This window comes from Bradysia coprophila, unplaced genomic scaffold (assembly GCF_014529535.1).
Source record: "Bradysia coprophila strain Holo2 unplaced genomic scaffold, BU_Bcop_v1 contig_151, whole genome shotgun sequence".
Lineage (NCBI taxonomy): Eukaryota > Metazoa > Arthropoda > Insecta > Diptera > Sciaridae > Bradysia > Bradysia coprophila.
This window is the reverse complement of record NW_023503423.1, coordinates 3,527,473-3,542,209: the sequence shown is the minus strand read 5'-3', so window position 1 is coordinate 3,542,209 and position 14,737 is coordinate 3,527,473. Positions and strand designations below refer to the sequence as shown.

Below are 14,737 nucleotides of genomic sequence, written 5' to 3'. Positions count from 1 at the left end.
ATTATTTGTCAACCGAGCGAGTGAAGAAAAGTTGACAATTTTATTTGGAGTGTGTTGACAGAGCGTTGCGAAGGTCATACTACCGTACAACGCATAAAACCTTAGAGAGACGATTTTGTGAGAGAATTTCCTATATTTTCTTTCACGAATTCGCCTCTCTGAGGTTTTTAAGCGTTGTACGGTAGATAAGTCACCCTAGACAATGAAATTTCCGACGTTTTCCCGAGATCAACACAACGTTTTTCACAACAATTGCATTTCAGCTGCGTTGTGATTTGCCCCGTTTTCTCGCCGCAATAGGACATAAAAAAATCACGTTTTGTTGATGATTGATCGAATGACATTTCTAGTATGAAAAGTGTACCACTTTCTCTCCAGTGGGGACAGGGGCGCCGACTTCTAGGTGGCGTTGGGTGCTCAAGCACCCGACACCAAGATTCGTTGGGTGCGTAGCACCCAACAGATATTTGATATTTTTCTTAATTAAATAAACTAACATTATTGCCACTGTTTCTGAATTGAAACAAAAAAAGCCTTCAGACATTTTTCGAACCTTCACAAGCAATAATAATAACGTTTCTGTGTGAGTTGTCTGGAATTGTAGTTTTTGTATTAGTTTTGTCTTAGCTTGGTGTTCCACTTCAGCACTTTCCTAATGTAGAACCGAGAAGAAACGTGCAGAAATAGTCATCTATATTACAGACGATATGTTTAAAAATAAAATCATACGAGGAATATGACAAAGGCTATGAAGAATACTTTTGTAGAAATAGTCATTTACGTCACAAGGACAAAGGTCCGAAAGTACTTTTCCTTGTGACGTATTGAGTTTTTCATGCTTGCTATGGGAACCGAAAGTAGAAAAATGTTTACTTTCGCCCCTCAAAATTGACATTTTTACTTTCGGTTCCCATAGCAAGCATGAAAAAGAAATAGTATGTCAGGACTTTTGGTCAGGGCGAGGGCGACCTGGATTGGGTACGAGTACGACTTGTAAGTATAAGCTGAAACCTGAAATGTTAACTTTTTGACTTGTTGTCAAAATGGAAGTCAACCTGAAACTACTTTCGAGCCAACCTGATTTTTTCAGGCCAGTTTCATTTTCTTTAACCGGAAGCCACCCTGTCAAGATCGGGTAAATGAGATTCCGATTCAAGTTTTACTTTACCTGAACCACTCCGACCATTAGACGACAGTTGCATAAAAAATGGAAAACATGCATTCGAGCAATTTTTCTCTAATGTCGATATGCATGTCCAGAATAGAGATGAAAAACCGGAAATTTCAACTCAAATTTTCCACCAAAATATTATATAAAATGAAGTTAGATTGTCAAAAGAAGGCTTGAACAAAAGTAAGTGAGTGTAGTTATTCCGTAATATTTTCATGAAGAAGTATGTTCTACAAGTACGACTTAGACATTATTGACTCAATCTGGATTGCAATACGATCACTTCATTTTAGTTTTTTGGCGAACCCTATCTATTTGGACGAATGTAGCCTTATTTTATGACGTTCTGCTGGAAAACTAGAGTTTTTGGTTCGGTTTAGACAGGCAATTTCTTAAAGGAAAACCTCTGTACGCACTCATGCGCCCTTTTGTTATAGTTTGTTCTTAGCCTTAGATTTCTCGACTATATTATTACTACGATGGGAGAATACATATTTCTCTGTTAGATTTACAAATCACTGAGAACCAGGTCTTGCACTTTCTCTTGATATTAAATTAAGTTGCTAGATTCGCTATCGTGAAAATCACTGTACAGAGATCTCGCACCCAACAACCAAAACACAAGTCGGCGCCCCTGAGTGGGGAGAATAGTACATTGAATGACAAGGGGCGAAAGTAAAAAAAATTCAACCGTGTGCGAGAGTTGAAGCCCGCGCCGAAGGCAAGGGCTCTAATCGCACAGGTTGAGATTTTTTTCCTTTGGTCCCGAGTCGCTCATACTATTTTTGTTGATACCACCATCGAAAGTTGATACGTATCGCAACCTAATAATTTAGCCATTACAACAATAACACACACAAAAATTATAAAATCAGCAAGAAAAAGTATCAACTTCGTACGCTAATTTCAATAAGAACACTGGCGCACAATGTTTCACAAATTTGATCAAAGTATTGTGCATAATATGAGCGGATTTTCTCATTTCTTTCATTTTCTGTGACGTCAGTCACTTTCGCTGTTCGTTCAGTTGCGTTCGCTCTTCGTTAAGTACTTTCTCCCGTGGGATGCATTTTTTTACTTTCGCCCCTCACATGCGAGGCGAAAGTATCAACTTTCGATGTTAGTATCAAAAATAGTTATTTACGTATCGATTGAGTAGGCCGAAAGAGTTACGTATTAAGTTTTTCATGCTTCGGGGCCGAAAATGAGGGCAATTTTTCGAATTTTCTCAGGTTTCCGGCCCTCTGCATGAAAACTCACATGTGCACCTGTTTGGGACGGTTGATTTAAGGCACTTTCGCTTGTAAGCCTCACTTCGTTCGGCCTACAATCCGCGAAATTACCCAAAATCAATCGTCCAAAACAGGTACACAAATGACTATTGTATGCTTGCTAAGAGGACCGAAAGTAAAGAAATGTCAATTCAAGGGGCGAAAGCTTTTGCATACAAAATACAATTCTTCTCGCTTGAACTGTCACTTTGTTTATGTTTTCAAAAGTGGTATGGTGAATTTACGTTTATTGAATCGTAGAGAACTTCTCGAGCGATTTTCCGGTCCTCGCTTCCGCTCTCCCACAAACTTTCGCTCTTGTTGGAATTTCTCATTTTCTCCATTTGTTAAACAAATAACCATCCTATGAATATTTGCCCTTCGATTTCACCAAAGTTTCAATAGATTTGCCGGTAATTTACATAAAAAATTTAGAAGTTAAAAATAGAAATAAGAAGAACAAGCCTTGGAGGTTATATAATAAATGGATTCATCAAAATGATACTTTTCAAGAAAGTAATCAATTTTTCATGAAGGTTTTCTTCTCTCCTCTTCCTCTCTCCTCCGTGACATGTCGTCGTGATCGATAATGAATTTAATCGGCTTAAAATTAAAACATAATTTGAACGTAATCGCCAATCAATTATGTGTTAAATTCGTAATACCTTATTGACGAGAAATCCGTCTTGTATGTATGCCTTGACCTATGTGCAATTAGGTGCTGGTTATATAGATTCACTGGTCATAACAGTATTAATACAGTTGTTGCTTCCCTTCGATATTAGTAGTATTCTCAACACCATCAATTTAGGATGAAGACCGGAAAGTTGGGCACATTGGCTGTCGTTGAGAAATTGATATATTTTTTTAAGTTGTGTGGATTGTGGTCCGTTGGTATATCGTCAACAAAATTGTCGACACTGTACAATTGCTACGGTCTGATGATTATTGTCGTATTTTTGGTCCTGTACGATTTGTCAATCTGCGTTTATGTATTTTTTGCCGAGGACCTGGAAGATGCAACGGACAGCCTCTCCATGAGCCTTACAGTGATCGTACTATTCGGCAAAGTTTTGAATTTGCGATTTTTCCAACGAAGATTGGAAAGTCTGTTGTGCATGGGCGCAGTGTTTCAGTTGGAAAATGATCGGGAGCGTGTTTTCGTTAATCGACAAATGCGTCACTTTAACAAGCTGCCCCTGTTACTGCTGATACTGCTTTACGAACTTAGCTCTGTTGTTAAATTTCATCGGAGTAATTTTGGGCGAAGAAATTCGATTGCCATATCTAGGATGGTATCCAGTTGATTGGCAATCAGATTCTCTTGCATATGCGTTGGTGTATACGTATCAAGTTGTCTGTATGATTTTACAAGCAAACTTAAATATGAGCATAGAGGTGCTGCCGGCTTATTTGATGTACACTGCTAGCATTAATTTTTTTTTATATATAGTCTGTATTTATTGTCGGAGAAAGCGTCCTCTCCCGCACTAAAACTCCGATAAAAAATATGTTTAAATATTACAATTAAGTTTCATTACAAATCATTTCATTAAAATAATTAAAATAATCAAAAGAAAAAACTAAAAACTAAAGAAACAAGAATTGAATAAAATTTCTTCATTAAATTTTCATATCTTGTGCTCGAGGTAATTCCCGAAAAACATGGAAAAGAAAAAAAGAAGAAAACATTAGTATGTCTACGAAAAAACAAAAATTAAAAATTAAAACTAGAGTTAATTACAATCATCAACTCTTTTTCCAAAAGTTCCTAATATACAAGCCGCATTCCGCCTCTGTATCGATATAGAAATCTTCTGAAGCAAGTAATCTAAAGACTTCTTCTCTCCGGAAGCCTTCTTCATCATCTTTCCTAAAACTACGAGAAACGCTTTCGTTTCTGGGCCACAGCTACCCAAACTTTCGAACGCTATTGGTTTAAACAAGTGATTCTCTTTCAGACCGACATAATGATTATGTTTCCTACGCTCTGCTTGATCAGCGACAGCTCCAGCCTTAGTCGACGAAATAGACAAATAAGACTGAGCTAAGGTATCTCGAACTGTCACGTCCCATATCAGTGACTTTCCTCTACTCCACGGAATTAACGTCATTCCATCTGGCCTCTTCCCATCGTCCCTCGAAATCCCTGGTGGTTGCAAAACATTAGGGACACCGGCTGACGAAAAAGCATGCGAGAAGATATTGTTAACATCATCGTGTCCTGGAGTCCATCCTTTACTATTCTTACAAGACAATCCATGACGACCGTATTCGTCTACTAGCTTCCCACAAACACAACGGTGTTCTTCGCATACCTTGCAACCCAATCTAAGTGCCACGGCAATTCTTGCCGCGTTATTGTCTAAAAGTAACCCCAGATTACTTGAAGGTATAACTTGCAACCACTTTGAAGACTCTTTTGTTGATGATGCAAGTAACCTAGCACGGTCCACTGGAGAACTAGAAGCCAATAACTCGTCAAAAACCTTTCGCACACCTACCAAGTCCCATTCCTTTTGAATACTCTTAGATTTTTCGCTCAACAAAGAGTATTCAGAAGGAAGACTCTGCAAAACTGACAAAACGTCACCGTTCAGCACTTTCAAACCAAACTTGCTGAGGATCTCATCCGATAACTTCGAAGACTGATGGACAGACGACAAATACGCCGGATAGGCCAACTCCGAGGATTTCCTAATCCCTAGACCTCCGAACGAAAGAGGAAGAGATGCCTGCTTCCAGGAAACCACTCCAAGCTTCGTGTTCGTAATAATTTCAAGCGTAGTACGAAACATCTCATCTACCCTGTTTAACACCTCGGGTACTAAGAACGACTTACAAGTACGCAGCAGATAGTTGAACCTAGGAGCTGAAAGAGAACTCTTAAAAACACATAAAGCAGGATGAACGTCCAAAAGCTGTAAACGCTTCGATAACAGCTCAACGCTTTCAACTTTAGCTAGCATTAAATTTCAAATACTTGGAATTCGTTTGCAAGAATTGAATAAAATAACGGTGGATGATCAACCGAACAAACAAAATGACACCATGGATTTGCATCGGTGTATTTCCGTTTACCAACATATTTGCACGTGAGACTTTGAATGTGAAGTGAAAGCACTGCAGATGATTTTGTCGTAAATTAATGAAAGTTTGATTGAGACTGTAACAGATTACAGTAAAATGTTCTTCCTTTTCGGTGTCGATGTGATTTTTTTTTAATGGAAAGTCCAGATAAACGATAACAGATGGCACTGCTGCCATCTGCAACGCCATCTGTTATCATTTGTCTGGGAAAGTCGGATTCATAATTTTATTTCTATATTTAGATACACCGGCGATCTTCAGAAATGCGTCACTTATGGATTTTTAGTGCACATCACTTTCAGTGGATCTGTCATTTGTACCACAGCGTATCAACTGACCATAGTGAATTAAATCAATTTTTCACATTTTGTTGCCGTAGAGAAAATCTATCATTTTTACAGACCTCGCCTCAATACAATATAGATGCATACACGTACTTGATGCTGTATCAACTATGTATGATCGCTATAATAGCCATTCCGTGTTATTTCGGCAACGAAATCATACACAAGTATGAAAATTTAACGGATAGCCTATTCAACTGCGGCTGGCATTTCAAATCCATACGCTTTCAACGGATTGTCATAATTCAAATGGAAATTATGATAAAGCAGCGTCCAATTTTGGCCGGAATTTGATTTGTCTTGGATTTGAATTTATTTGTTTCGGTGAGTTATATGCGACACGCCTCGAATGACATAGCTCAAATCCGTTTTTTTTTTCACTTCTAATTCTAGATTATGAATTTCGCTTATCGACTGTACACTGTTCTCTTTTAAAGTATGGTCGCATTGGAATTTATGTTTTTTATGTACTTGCATAGAACGAAAAAAGGGCTTACTCGATATATCTATTCTCGAAAGATAAATTTGTGTATGCATCCTATGTCCAAAATATGTCGTTTCGTTTGATAATTTGGATTACATACCATGCCATCGGCTCGGTGCATAACCTCCAAATCGTCACAATGAACATTTTGGACTGAAGTGCATATTCTACTATTACATGCTTCAGCTCCAGAAACACTTCTTTCTACGACCTCAGCATCCATTACATGTCGTTTTCGTGTGTGTATTGACCTCGGCTGCACCTCGGCTGCACCTCGGATCACGTGAAAACTCAACCTTTCCACTTTTAATATCTTGCTATGTAATTACTTCACTGGTATAGTAATGTACTATTATCACATACGCGCGGTGTACGGATGTCAAAATTACTTAACTAGAAGTTTAATTCAAAAATTACACTTCAGGTCTATATTGTTGTGGGAAATTCTACCTTCCAATTCCCGATGTCAGTACTACATTCGTCTTAGTAGGATATTATCCCCAGCTCGCAAGCGCCAAGACACTACACTACCATCTACTTTTGAGAAAAACACATTACTTTGGGCATGTTGCCCGTTGAACGATACTGTGTATTCTGAACTATTTCCGTACAATTCCATCGTATTTAAGGCCAGTTCTAAGGCAACTCGACCAATTTTAATTTAATGGAATACTTTGATTATTTTATTGAGTGACTTATTCGACAGTGAAATCACTCCTCCAATTGCCCTTGCAACTATTTCTGACAATTGTTGTCTCGTTTTCGCTTATGTGATAAAATAGAGTACACACTTGTCACTATCAGTCTCGGCAAGCCTCGACCTCTTCGTGACAAGTGTGTAGTATATATTACATGCTACATGCGTCGAAAGCCGTACTTTTCATGTTTCAAACGCTACACTCGACGCCCTTATCATGTAAAATCCATGACATAGCTCGGGATAAAAAGATGAAAAGTCTCGTTTTCGTGTGTTTATTGACCTCGGCTTCGCCTCGGATCAAAAAATTTCACACGAAAACTCAACTTTAGTAAAACTATAGTTATGTAAAAAGATTTTCGAGTTTCGTATTGATGAAAAATAATTATTTTTGAGAGATGACATTGTGTGTAAATAGTGAAAAACAATTAATTAAATTTTGATTATATTTCAACGGCAGTTGTCAAAATTCACTTTCATTAACTCGGCACGTTCACTGGGCGAGGAAAAAATAGAATTTCTGTACGCGCTCTTGTATAATGAAACTTTTTTAATTTTCCTTTTCCGGATCATAATTGAACATACCTCCAAAGTCCAAAGAAATATTTTAACAAAAAAACAAACCATTTGTGCGATGATTTTTTTTTTGTTGATATTTTCTGGTTTATATTCTCAAAACTTCGCAAGCGGTATATGATGTAATGATATATGCATCACGATATAAACAGTAAATCTGATACTTCTGATACATCTGATACTTCTGATACTTCTGATACATCTGATACTTCTGATACATCTGATACTTAAACTATGCTTAAGGCTATGCAATCTTGCACTTCATTAAATTCATAAATTTTCGTATAAGAGAACACATCACAAATCGAATCTACAATTAAAATTTGTTCTACACCAGAGTTCACCGGAACTCATAATTCTCGCATTTGTTCAGTTAAGTTATTGCAAAGCACCTGGTACTTTGGTTATTGTCATTTCTCCAAAAACAATGGCCTTAGTTGACTATTGTCGTAAATTTGCACAATACGATGACATCGAACTGATGCCGAAGTGTAAATACGAATGGAGAACGTAATGTATTGGATAATGGATAGAACAGTGTGGTTACTGATGTGTGGCACACAATATTCATGCGAGCCTGTGAGCTAGTAAAGGCGTGAATATTGTTGGCATTAGTGGTTAACGTTAAATGTGGCACATATACATCTGAAATGACTTCATTTTTGCTCGTCTCGTTGGTCGAGTGGGATAGGCCAGAGGATAAACGAGTTGCTAGTTCAAGCCCACATAGGCAAAAATGCTTTCACTTCAGATTTTGATGTCTAGTATGTTTCACTTAATAAAAAATTCACGAACATCTACTAATTTATAATTCTGCAATTCTTGAATCTGCAATAAAAAAAATTTAACCGCGAAAACACGAAAACCGCAAATCACAAATTAACCCCAAACTCAAAGCACCTAGCAGGGTAATAGAGGTTTTTACACGTCAAATAGAGTAGTATTTTGATACCAATAATACCATTAGCAGCCTTAATGGTCATTCTGCAATGACATTAAGAAAAACAAGGCGTTTGCTGCGACTTAGCCCCGTACAACCCGTAATCCTATTTCGTCCGCAACCATACTACGTCCGTAGCCCTAATAAGCCCGGAACCCTAATACGTCTACAACCCTCTAATGCGTCTGTTACCAAAATGCAAGTCAAGTTGGGCATTGTCAAATTTACTGAAACTGTTCATTTTTAAAATTGCGCAATTACGAAAGCCCGTACGAAGTACCTCTCAAATAAAACCAACAATTTACGACATTATTTTAGAAACCCAAAATTTTTTGCCAACTTTCCATTGGGTATTCAATGAAGCAAAATGAAACAAAAACTAGCAAAATCGGTTGAGATTTACTCGATTTATGTGCAAAGAGCACTTAGGGCCGAGTAGCGGCCTTAGTGCAAGGGCCCAAATTTGAAACTTTTTTTGCCATCATTCTATTCGGCATTCAATTATCTCTCAAATGAAACAAAAACTAGCAAAATCGGATGAGATTTACTCGATTTATGTGCAAAAAACACTTAAGGCCGAGTTGCGGCCTTAGTCCAAGGGCCCTAATTTGAAACTTTTTTCGTCACGTTCTTTTCGATATTCAATTACCTTCCATAAAAAACTAAAACTAGCAAAATCGGATGAGATTTACTCGATTTATGTGCAAAAAACACTTAGGGCCGAGTAACGACCTTTGAGCCCTCCCAACAAGCCCACGTTGCATCTTACCCAAAAACGATGTTCAGCAACTTTGTTCTACTCGTCAATACCTTTCATTTGATATATCACAAGCAGCTATTGCGTGCGTATTTCGGTAGATATCGTCGAAAGACTGAAAAACACCTATTGGGCCCTAGCTCTGGAAGTCCCGACCCTACCATGCCCATTTTCGAACTTGACCTTACTTTTGTCGATACCAATCGGGGGAAAAAAGAATTTTGAAAAAAGGTTGTGATTTACTCAAGCTAGAGGGGTCACGGACAGACGGACAGACGGACATTTTTTTTATTGCGGATTCGTCATCTATGAACATAACCAAATGCTTTGCCCTTACTGTCTGCTTCCAATTCAACATGTTACAAACGGCATATTAATCTTATAAGCCCCCAGTACTTCGTACGGGGCTAAAAATGTCCGTCCGTCCGTCCGTCCGTGACCCCTAGCTTGAGTAAATCACAACCTTTTTTCAAAATTATTTTTTTTCCCGATTGGTATCGACAAAAGTAAGGTCAAGTTCGAAAATGGGCATGGTAGGGTCGGCCCCTCCAGAGCTAGGGCCCTATAGGTGTTTTTCAGTCTTTCGACGATATCTACCGAAATACGCACGCAATAGCTGCTTGTGATATATCAAATGAAAGGTATTGACGAGTAGAACAAAGTTGCTGAACATTGTTTTTGGGTAAGATGCAACGTGGGCTTCTTGGGAGGGCTCAAAGGTCGTTACTCGGCCCTAAGTGTTTTTTGCACATAAATCGAGTAAATCTCATCCGATTTTGCTAGATTTAGTTTTTTATGGAAGGTAATTGAATACCGCAAAGAACGTGGCGAAAAAAGTTTCAAATTTGGGCCCTTGGACTAAGGCCGCTACTCGGCCCTAAGTGTTTTTTGCACATAAATCGAGTGAATCTCAACCGATTTTGATAGTTTTTGTTTCATTTGAGAGGTAATTGAATACCCAATGGAAAGTTGGCAAAAAATTTTGGGTTTCTAAAATAATATCGTAAATTGTTGGTTTTATTTGAGAGGCACTTCGTACGGGCTTTCGTAATTGCGCTATGCGCAATTTTAAAAATGAACAGTTTCAGTAAATTTGACAATGCCCAACTTGACTTGCATTTTGGTAACAGACGCATTAGAGGGTTGTAGACGTATTAGGGTTCCGGGCTTATTAGGGCTACGGACGTATTATGGTTGCGGACGAAATAGGATTACGGGTTGTACGGGGCTAAGTCGCAGCAAACGCTCCGACTGTTCTGATGCCTTGTTTCTATTACCCTGCTAGGTGCTTTGCCTAACTCCTACTGTCATAATGATAGTATCATAAAAGGGATTTCCAAAACTTCTTCAACAACATATCAAAAGTTATTGCTTGGGTTCCGCAGTCTACCTTCAACCTGATTTTTGGAAAGATCTGTCTTTTTTGACTTCAAGTACTTAAGACTGGAAATAAGCCAAATTGAATCAAGATTTTTATTTTCTCCCTTGTGCGGATAGTCAGTTGACATAGCTTTAACAGCTTTCGTGATAAAAAAATGTGAGGAACAAAGACACATCTTTAACTTAGTCTATTTATTGCATAATGTAATGTAGAAATGTGTAAATAAAATAATTTGTTAACACAGGAGCACAGTTTTTCTTTTTTCAAATCGAAGGAAGTCTAGTCATTCTCACCGCTTGAATTTCCATTTCCGAATTCCATTCCCATTCCAACAACAGTGACTAATGTAACAATAAACAGTACGTTTATGATAATGTACGCATAGAGACCGATTTTTCGATGCGTAGACATCTAAGATTTTGAAAATAAAATTATTAGCTTCCCCATGAAAAAGGATCTTTTTCATCAAACCTTACCGGATCATCGTGTAATGAGCTATGTTCGGCACCACTAGCTAGCATAATTGCATCCGATTTGTAGTTTAACATCTAGAATTTCGTTGTACAGAAACAATGTTTTCGAAAATTTTTACTCAGATCAACGCACTGTCAAGCACCGAAGCTGACTTTGACATCACTCAATCAGAAGGCAAAACACACACCTGTTGACTACTTTTAAAAAAAAATTCGGTGCTAGACAGTGCGTTGCTCAGATATATATACCGTGAAAAAAACGTGTGATAGTAGATGGAACACCAAAAAGGCTGTCATCACCCAATTAATCCAGGAGGGAAGTCCGGAATCATGTAATGGTACAGCAAAAAACATGGCAATAACTGGAGAAAATGAGAAAGTAGAAGGGTTACACTGGCTGCCAATCAGGCCCAGACTGGACATATGTGGCGACTTGGAAAATCACAAGTGCGTCTTTTGTAATTTTATTGAATTTGTTGTATTATCTCCGGTCAGGCATGAGCGCCGCCGAAAATAAGCCGCCGATCAAGCCGCCGCCGGCCATTTTTGAGCAAGCCGCGCCGCAGCCGAGCCGGTGCCAAAAACACGGCTCAAGCCGGCTTGAAACGGCTGGAAAATGAAATAAAGATTTCGAAAGGTGAATGGGTGAAATAATTTTGAAAACCGAGATTCCGGTTGATCCTAAGCAGCTCAAGTACATTTTGAATTTTTTTCAAAATTAAGAAAATTTTGAAAATTTTCTTGATTTTTCATGAATTTTCATGAATTTTCCAGAATGGTATATTACGTCCTCGCTTCTAAGTTTGTTGTTTTAGCAAGTATGACCTTTGCGGAACGAGCCGAAGGCGCACAATCAGTTAATTCACAAATTTGAGAAAACTTTATCGATCTTTGCGAATTTTCTCGATTTTTTTTCTTTTCAATTTTTACTTGATTTTCGTGAGCTTTCGATTTCTTCTCGAAAACCATTTTCTTAATGAGTTAAATGAGTGTACCGGAGCATGATTTTCCATTTAGTTCAAGTTTTGAGGCAATAAAACTTGACGTGTTAGTGAACCTTAGACTTAGAGACTTGCTTGTAACAAGACCAGTTCCACTTGCACTTTGAACAACCTTATCTACCTACATTTTCGCTTTCCGTACAATTTCATTTTCATGCTTACTAGTTCATTTTCCATGAATTTACCTAAACGTTTTTATTTTGAAAAAAAGTTAAAAGGAACCTCCAGCCGAGCCGTTTTAAGCCGGCTCAAGCCGATTTTTTCGCCGCCGCCGAGAAATTTTTTTCGGCTAGCCGCCGCCGAGGTTTCTCCGTCGGCGCTCATGCCTGTCTCCGGTTGATAAGGCTTTGTAGCGCCCTTTCTTCACTTCGAGCGCTTTTTCATGCATATCACAAGAGCGCCTGGTGGCCAGTTCGGCCCTGCTCTGAATATCAGAAGATAGTAATAGCAGTCGTATAGTAAGTCGACACGTTGTTAAGGTAGCTAGTGAGTTGAGTCATTAACTTCCAAAAAGGATAGTTACAATCAATGGTGAGGTGCCGCTCAGAAATTACGTAATGCATGTGGTATAGTGGGTCTTGAAAGGTCGTTACATAATTCATAAACGGCTCCTGAAGCCCCACATCGCATTTATCGTTGATACTAACACAGCCTAGGGATTATGCTTAACATACTTGCCAATCCGTAAGCGAGAAATCCACAGAATATGTGCGTTAAGTTGAAGTATTTTCGCTTGGGTGAGCTGACATTCGGTCGAAACATTGCTATAATCGGTTGAAGGAAACAGATTACAGTTGCGATAATTCCAAATATTTCATGCGGATAAGGGTTTGCCCAGCCGTCTAAGTCTATGAATATCACAGCGAAACTAATTATCGTTAGGCACCAAGTTATTATCATTAGCATACGATGCAACTGCCATAGAAAGTTGAGTGCTTGTCAATTATTGTACGTTTTAAGATGTAATATGAAAATAATCTTACAAAAAACCAAAGGTCGCTTCCAAATACTTTGTGTTTAACCCATGTTGTTTTGAAGTATCTGAAACGGTAAGCATGTTCTGACTTGAGCTTCTAAGATAAATAACTCGCAAAAGGAATGCAAAAGGAAGGTGGAGTTAAAAGAAAGTACAATTACGGTATGTAACTGGACAAATAGTATACAGGATCTGTAGGCCACACTGGCTCGAGAAAGTTCTTCGGGTATGAAGAAAGTTTGAAAATGTCATGAATTTTGTGACTGTAAAGTAGCCTCCGTCTTCATGACAGTTGTAAAATAGAACAAAGGAACTGTCACGTAAACAGAGTAAAAAATTGAAATAAATTCAATTTCCACTCCGTTTGCGTGACAGTTATTTTGTTCTATTTTACAACTGTCATGAAGACGGAGGCTAAACGGAGTGCTCTTTTTGAGTGGAAACTATACTTAAGCGTTGTACCTTGAGGTTGAGCCCTTTTAAACGCATTTCATTCTGTATCCACTGACAGCTGTCAAATAGAGTACCATTTTATAGGAAATGGTTTCTCACAGTGTGTTACAGCTCTGTGACACACTGTTAAATTTCAGTACCCTATTTAGCATAGCAGTCATGCGTGAAGTGCGTTGTCTGTATATAAAGCACAAATTCAAATTGTGCTGACAACACTAACACCATCATTACAAATTTAGCCCTCTTTTCATAATCTCGTTTCACTTATCGATTAAGGAAAATCTCATTTTTCGTGTGAAATCAAAATCTTTTGATATTACGAAGTGTCATCAATGACTCACTTCAACGCTCTGCAAACCATGCACTAGAACAGAAGTTGTAACAGTCATTTGACCGCTTATTTTATGTGGAACATCAAAAGTGGCAGTGGAATTTTGCCAACAATCAAAACTTAATTTATGTGAGACGCTTTGTCGAACTCCTGGAGGAATGTTGCCTTATTTAAATTCTGTTCTGGCACTTTTCAAACTGGCAACTCATTTGTAAAGACGTCTATGTTAGTCAGAACAGAATATGTTCACTTTTAGGAAGTGTTTCATTTACCGTGATATGATGATTCCAACTGATGCAAATCCGATCCACGCTACAATCATCATGCTGCCATGAATTCTCACCAATATCTTTTCATCCAAAATATCGTCAGAGTTAGCATTTTTACAGGCATCGCTTGCACCATCACAATCATTGATAACAGTCATTTTAAGAACTTTTACAACTTTTTACATCAAATTATTTTACTGAGACGAAGAAACGCATTTCAGAATGATGTTCAACTTTTATTTACTTTGTTGTTTATACTGAAACGACGGTGTCAACTACAGAAATGGATTTTATCGGTGTTAATCAGTTGTCTTTGTCTACCATATCTCTTCTGATTAAATCGAAAGCGACTTCATTCTTATCAGATAAAGGAATGGAGGAGTTCAAACAACAGTCGGAGAAGTCAAAACCAATCGCAGCTCTGCGAGATAGACCACAAAATTGAATTGTAATTTTGGTGTGAATCATGAAAGCTAAACCTGGTATATAATAGAGGTGAGAATCGATTAAAAGTAGTCGGTCA

General features: G+C 38.1%; 1 protein-coding gene across 1 annotated transcript; it reads right to left on the bottom strand.

Moving 5' to 3' along the window:
- Positions 1 to 10,892: 10,892 nt before the first annotated feature.
- Positions 10,893 to 14,501, bottom strand: LOC119074504 (putative ferric-chelate reductase 1 homolog). Its single transcript, XM_037180661.1, has 6 exons — positions 14,218 to 14,501; positions 13,169 to 13,226; positions 12,860 to 13,100; positions 11,434 to 11,546; positions 11,188 to 11,259; positions 10,893 to 11,122 (listed from the first exon to the last, which is right to left on the bottom strand). Exons 1-6 carry the CDS (start codon positions 14,370 to 14,372, stop codon positions 10,991 to 10,993), a joined length of 771 nt encoding a protein of 256 aa, XP_037036556.1. The 5' UTR covers positions 14,373 to 14,501; the 3' UTR covers positions 10,893 to 10,990.
- Positions 14,502 to 14,737: the final 236 nt, after the last annotated feature.

Coding starts and splice junctions, on each gene's coding strand:
- LOC119074504 (XM_037180661.1), bottom strand. CDS start 14,372: ATGACTGTTATCAATGATTGTGATGGTGCAAGCGATGCCTGTAAAAAT. Junction 13,227..14,217: donor GTTGGAATCATCATATCACG/GTAAATGAAACA, acceptor TTACCGTTTCAG/ATACTTCAAAACAACATGGG. Junction 11,123..11,187: donor GCTCATTACACGATGATCCG/GTAAGGTTTGAT, acceptor TCAAAATCTTAG/ATGTCTACGCATCGAAAAAT.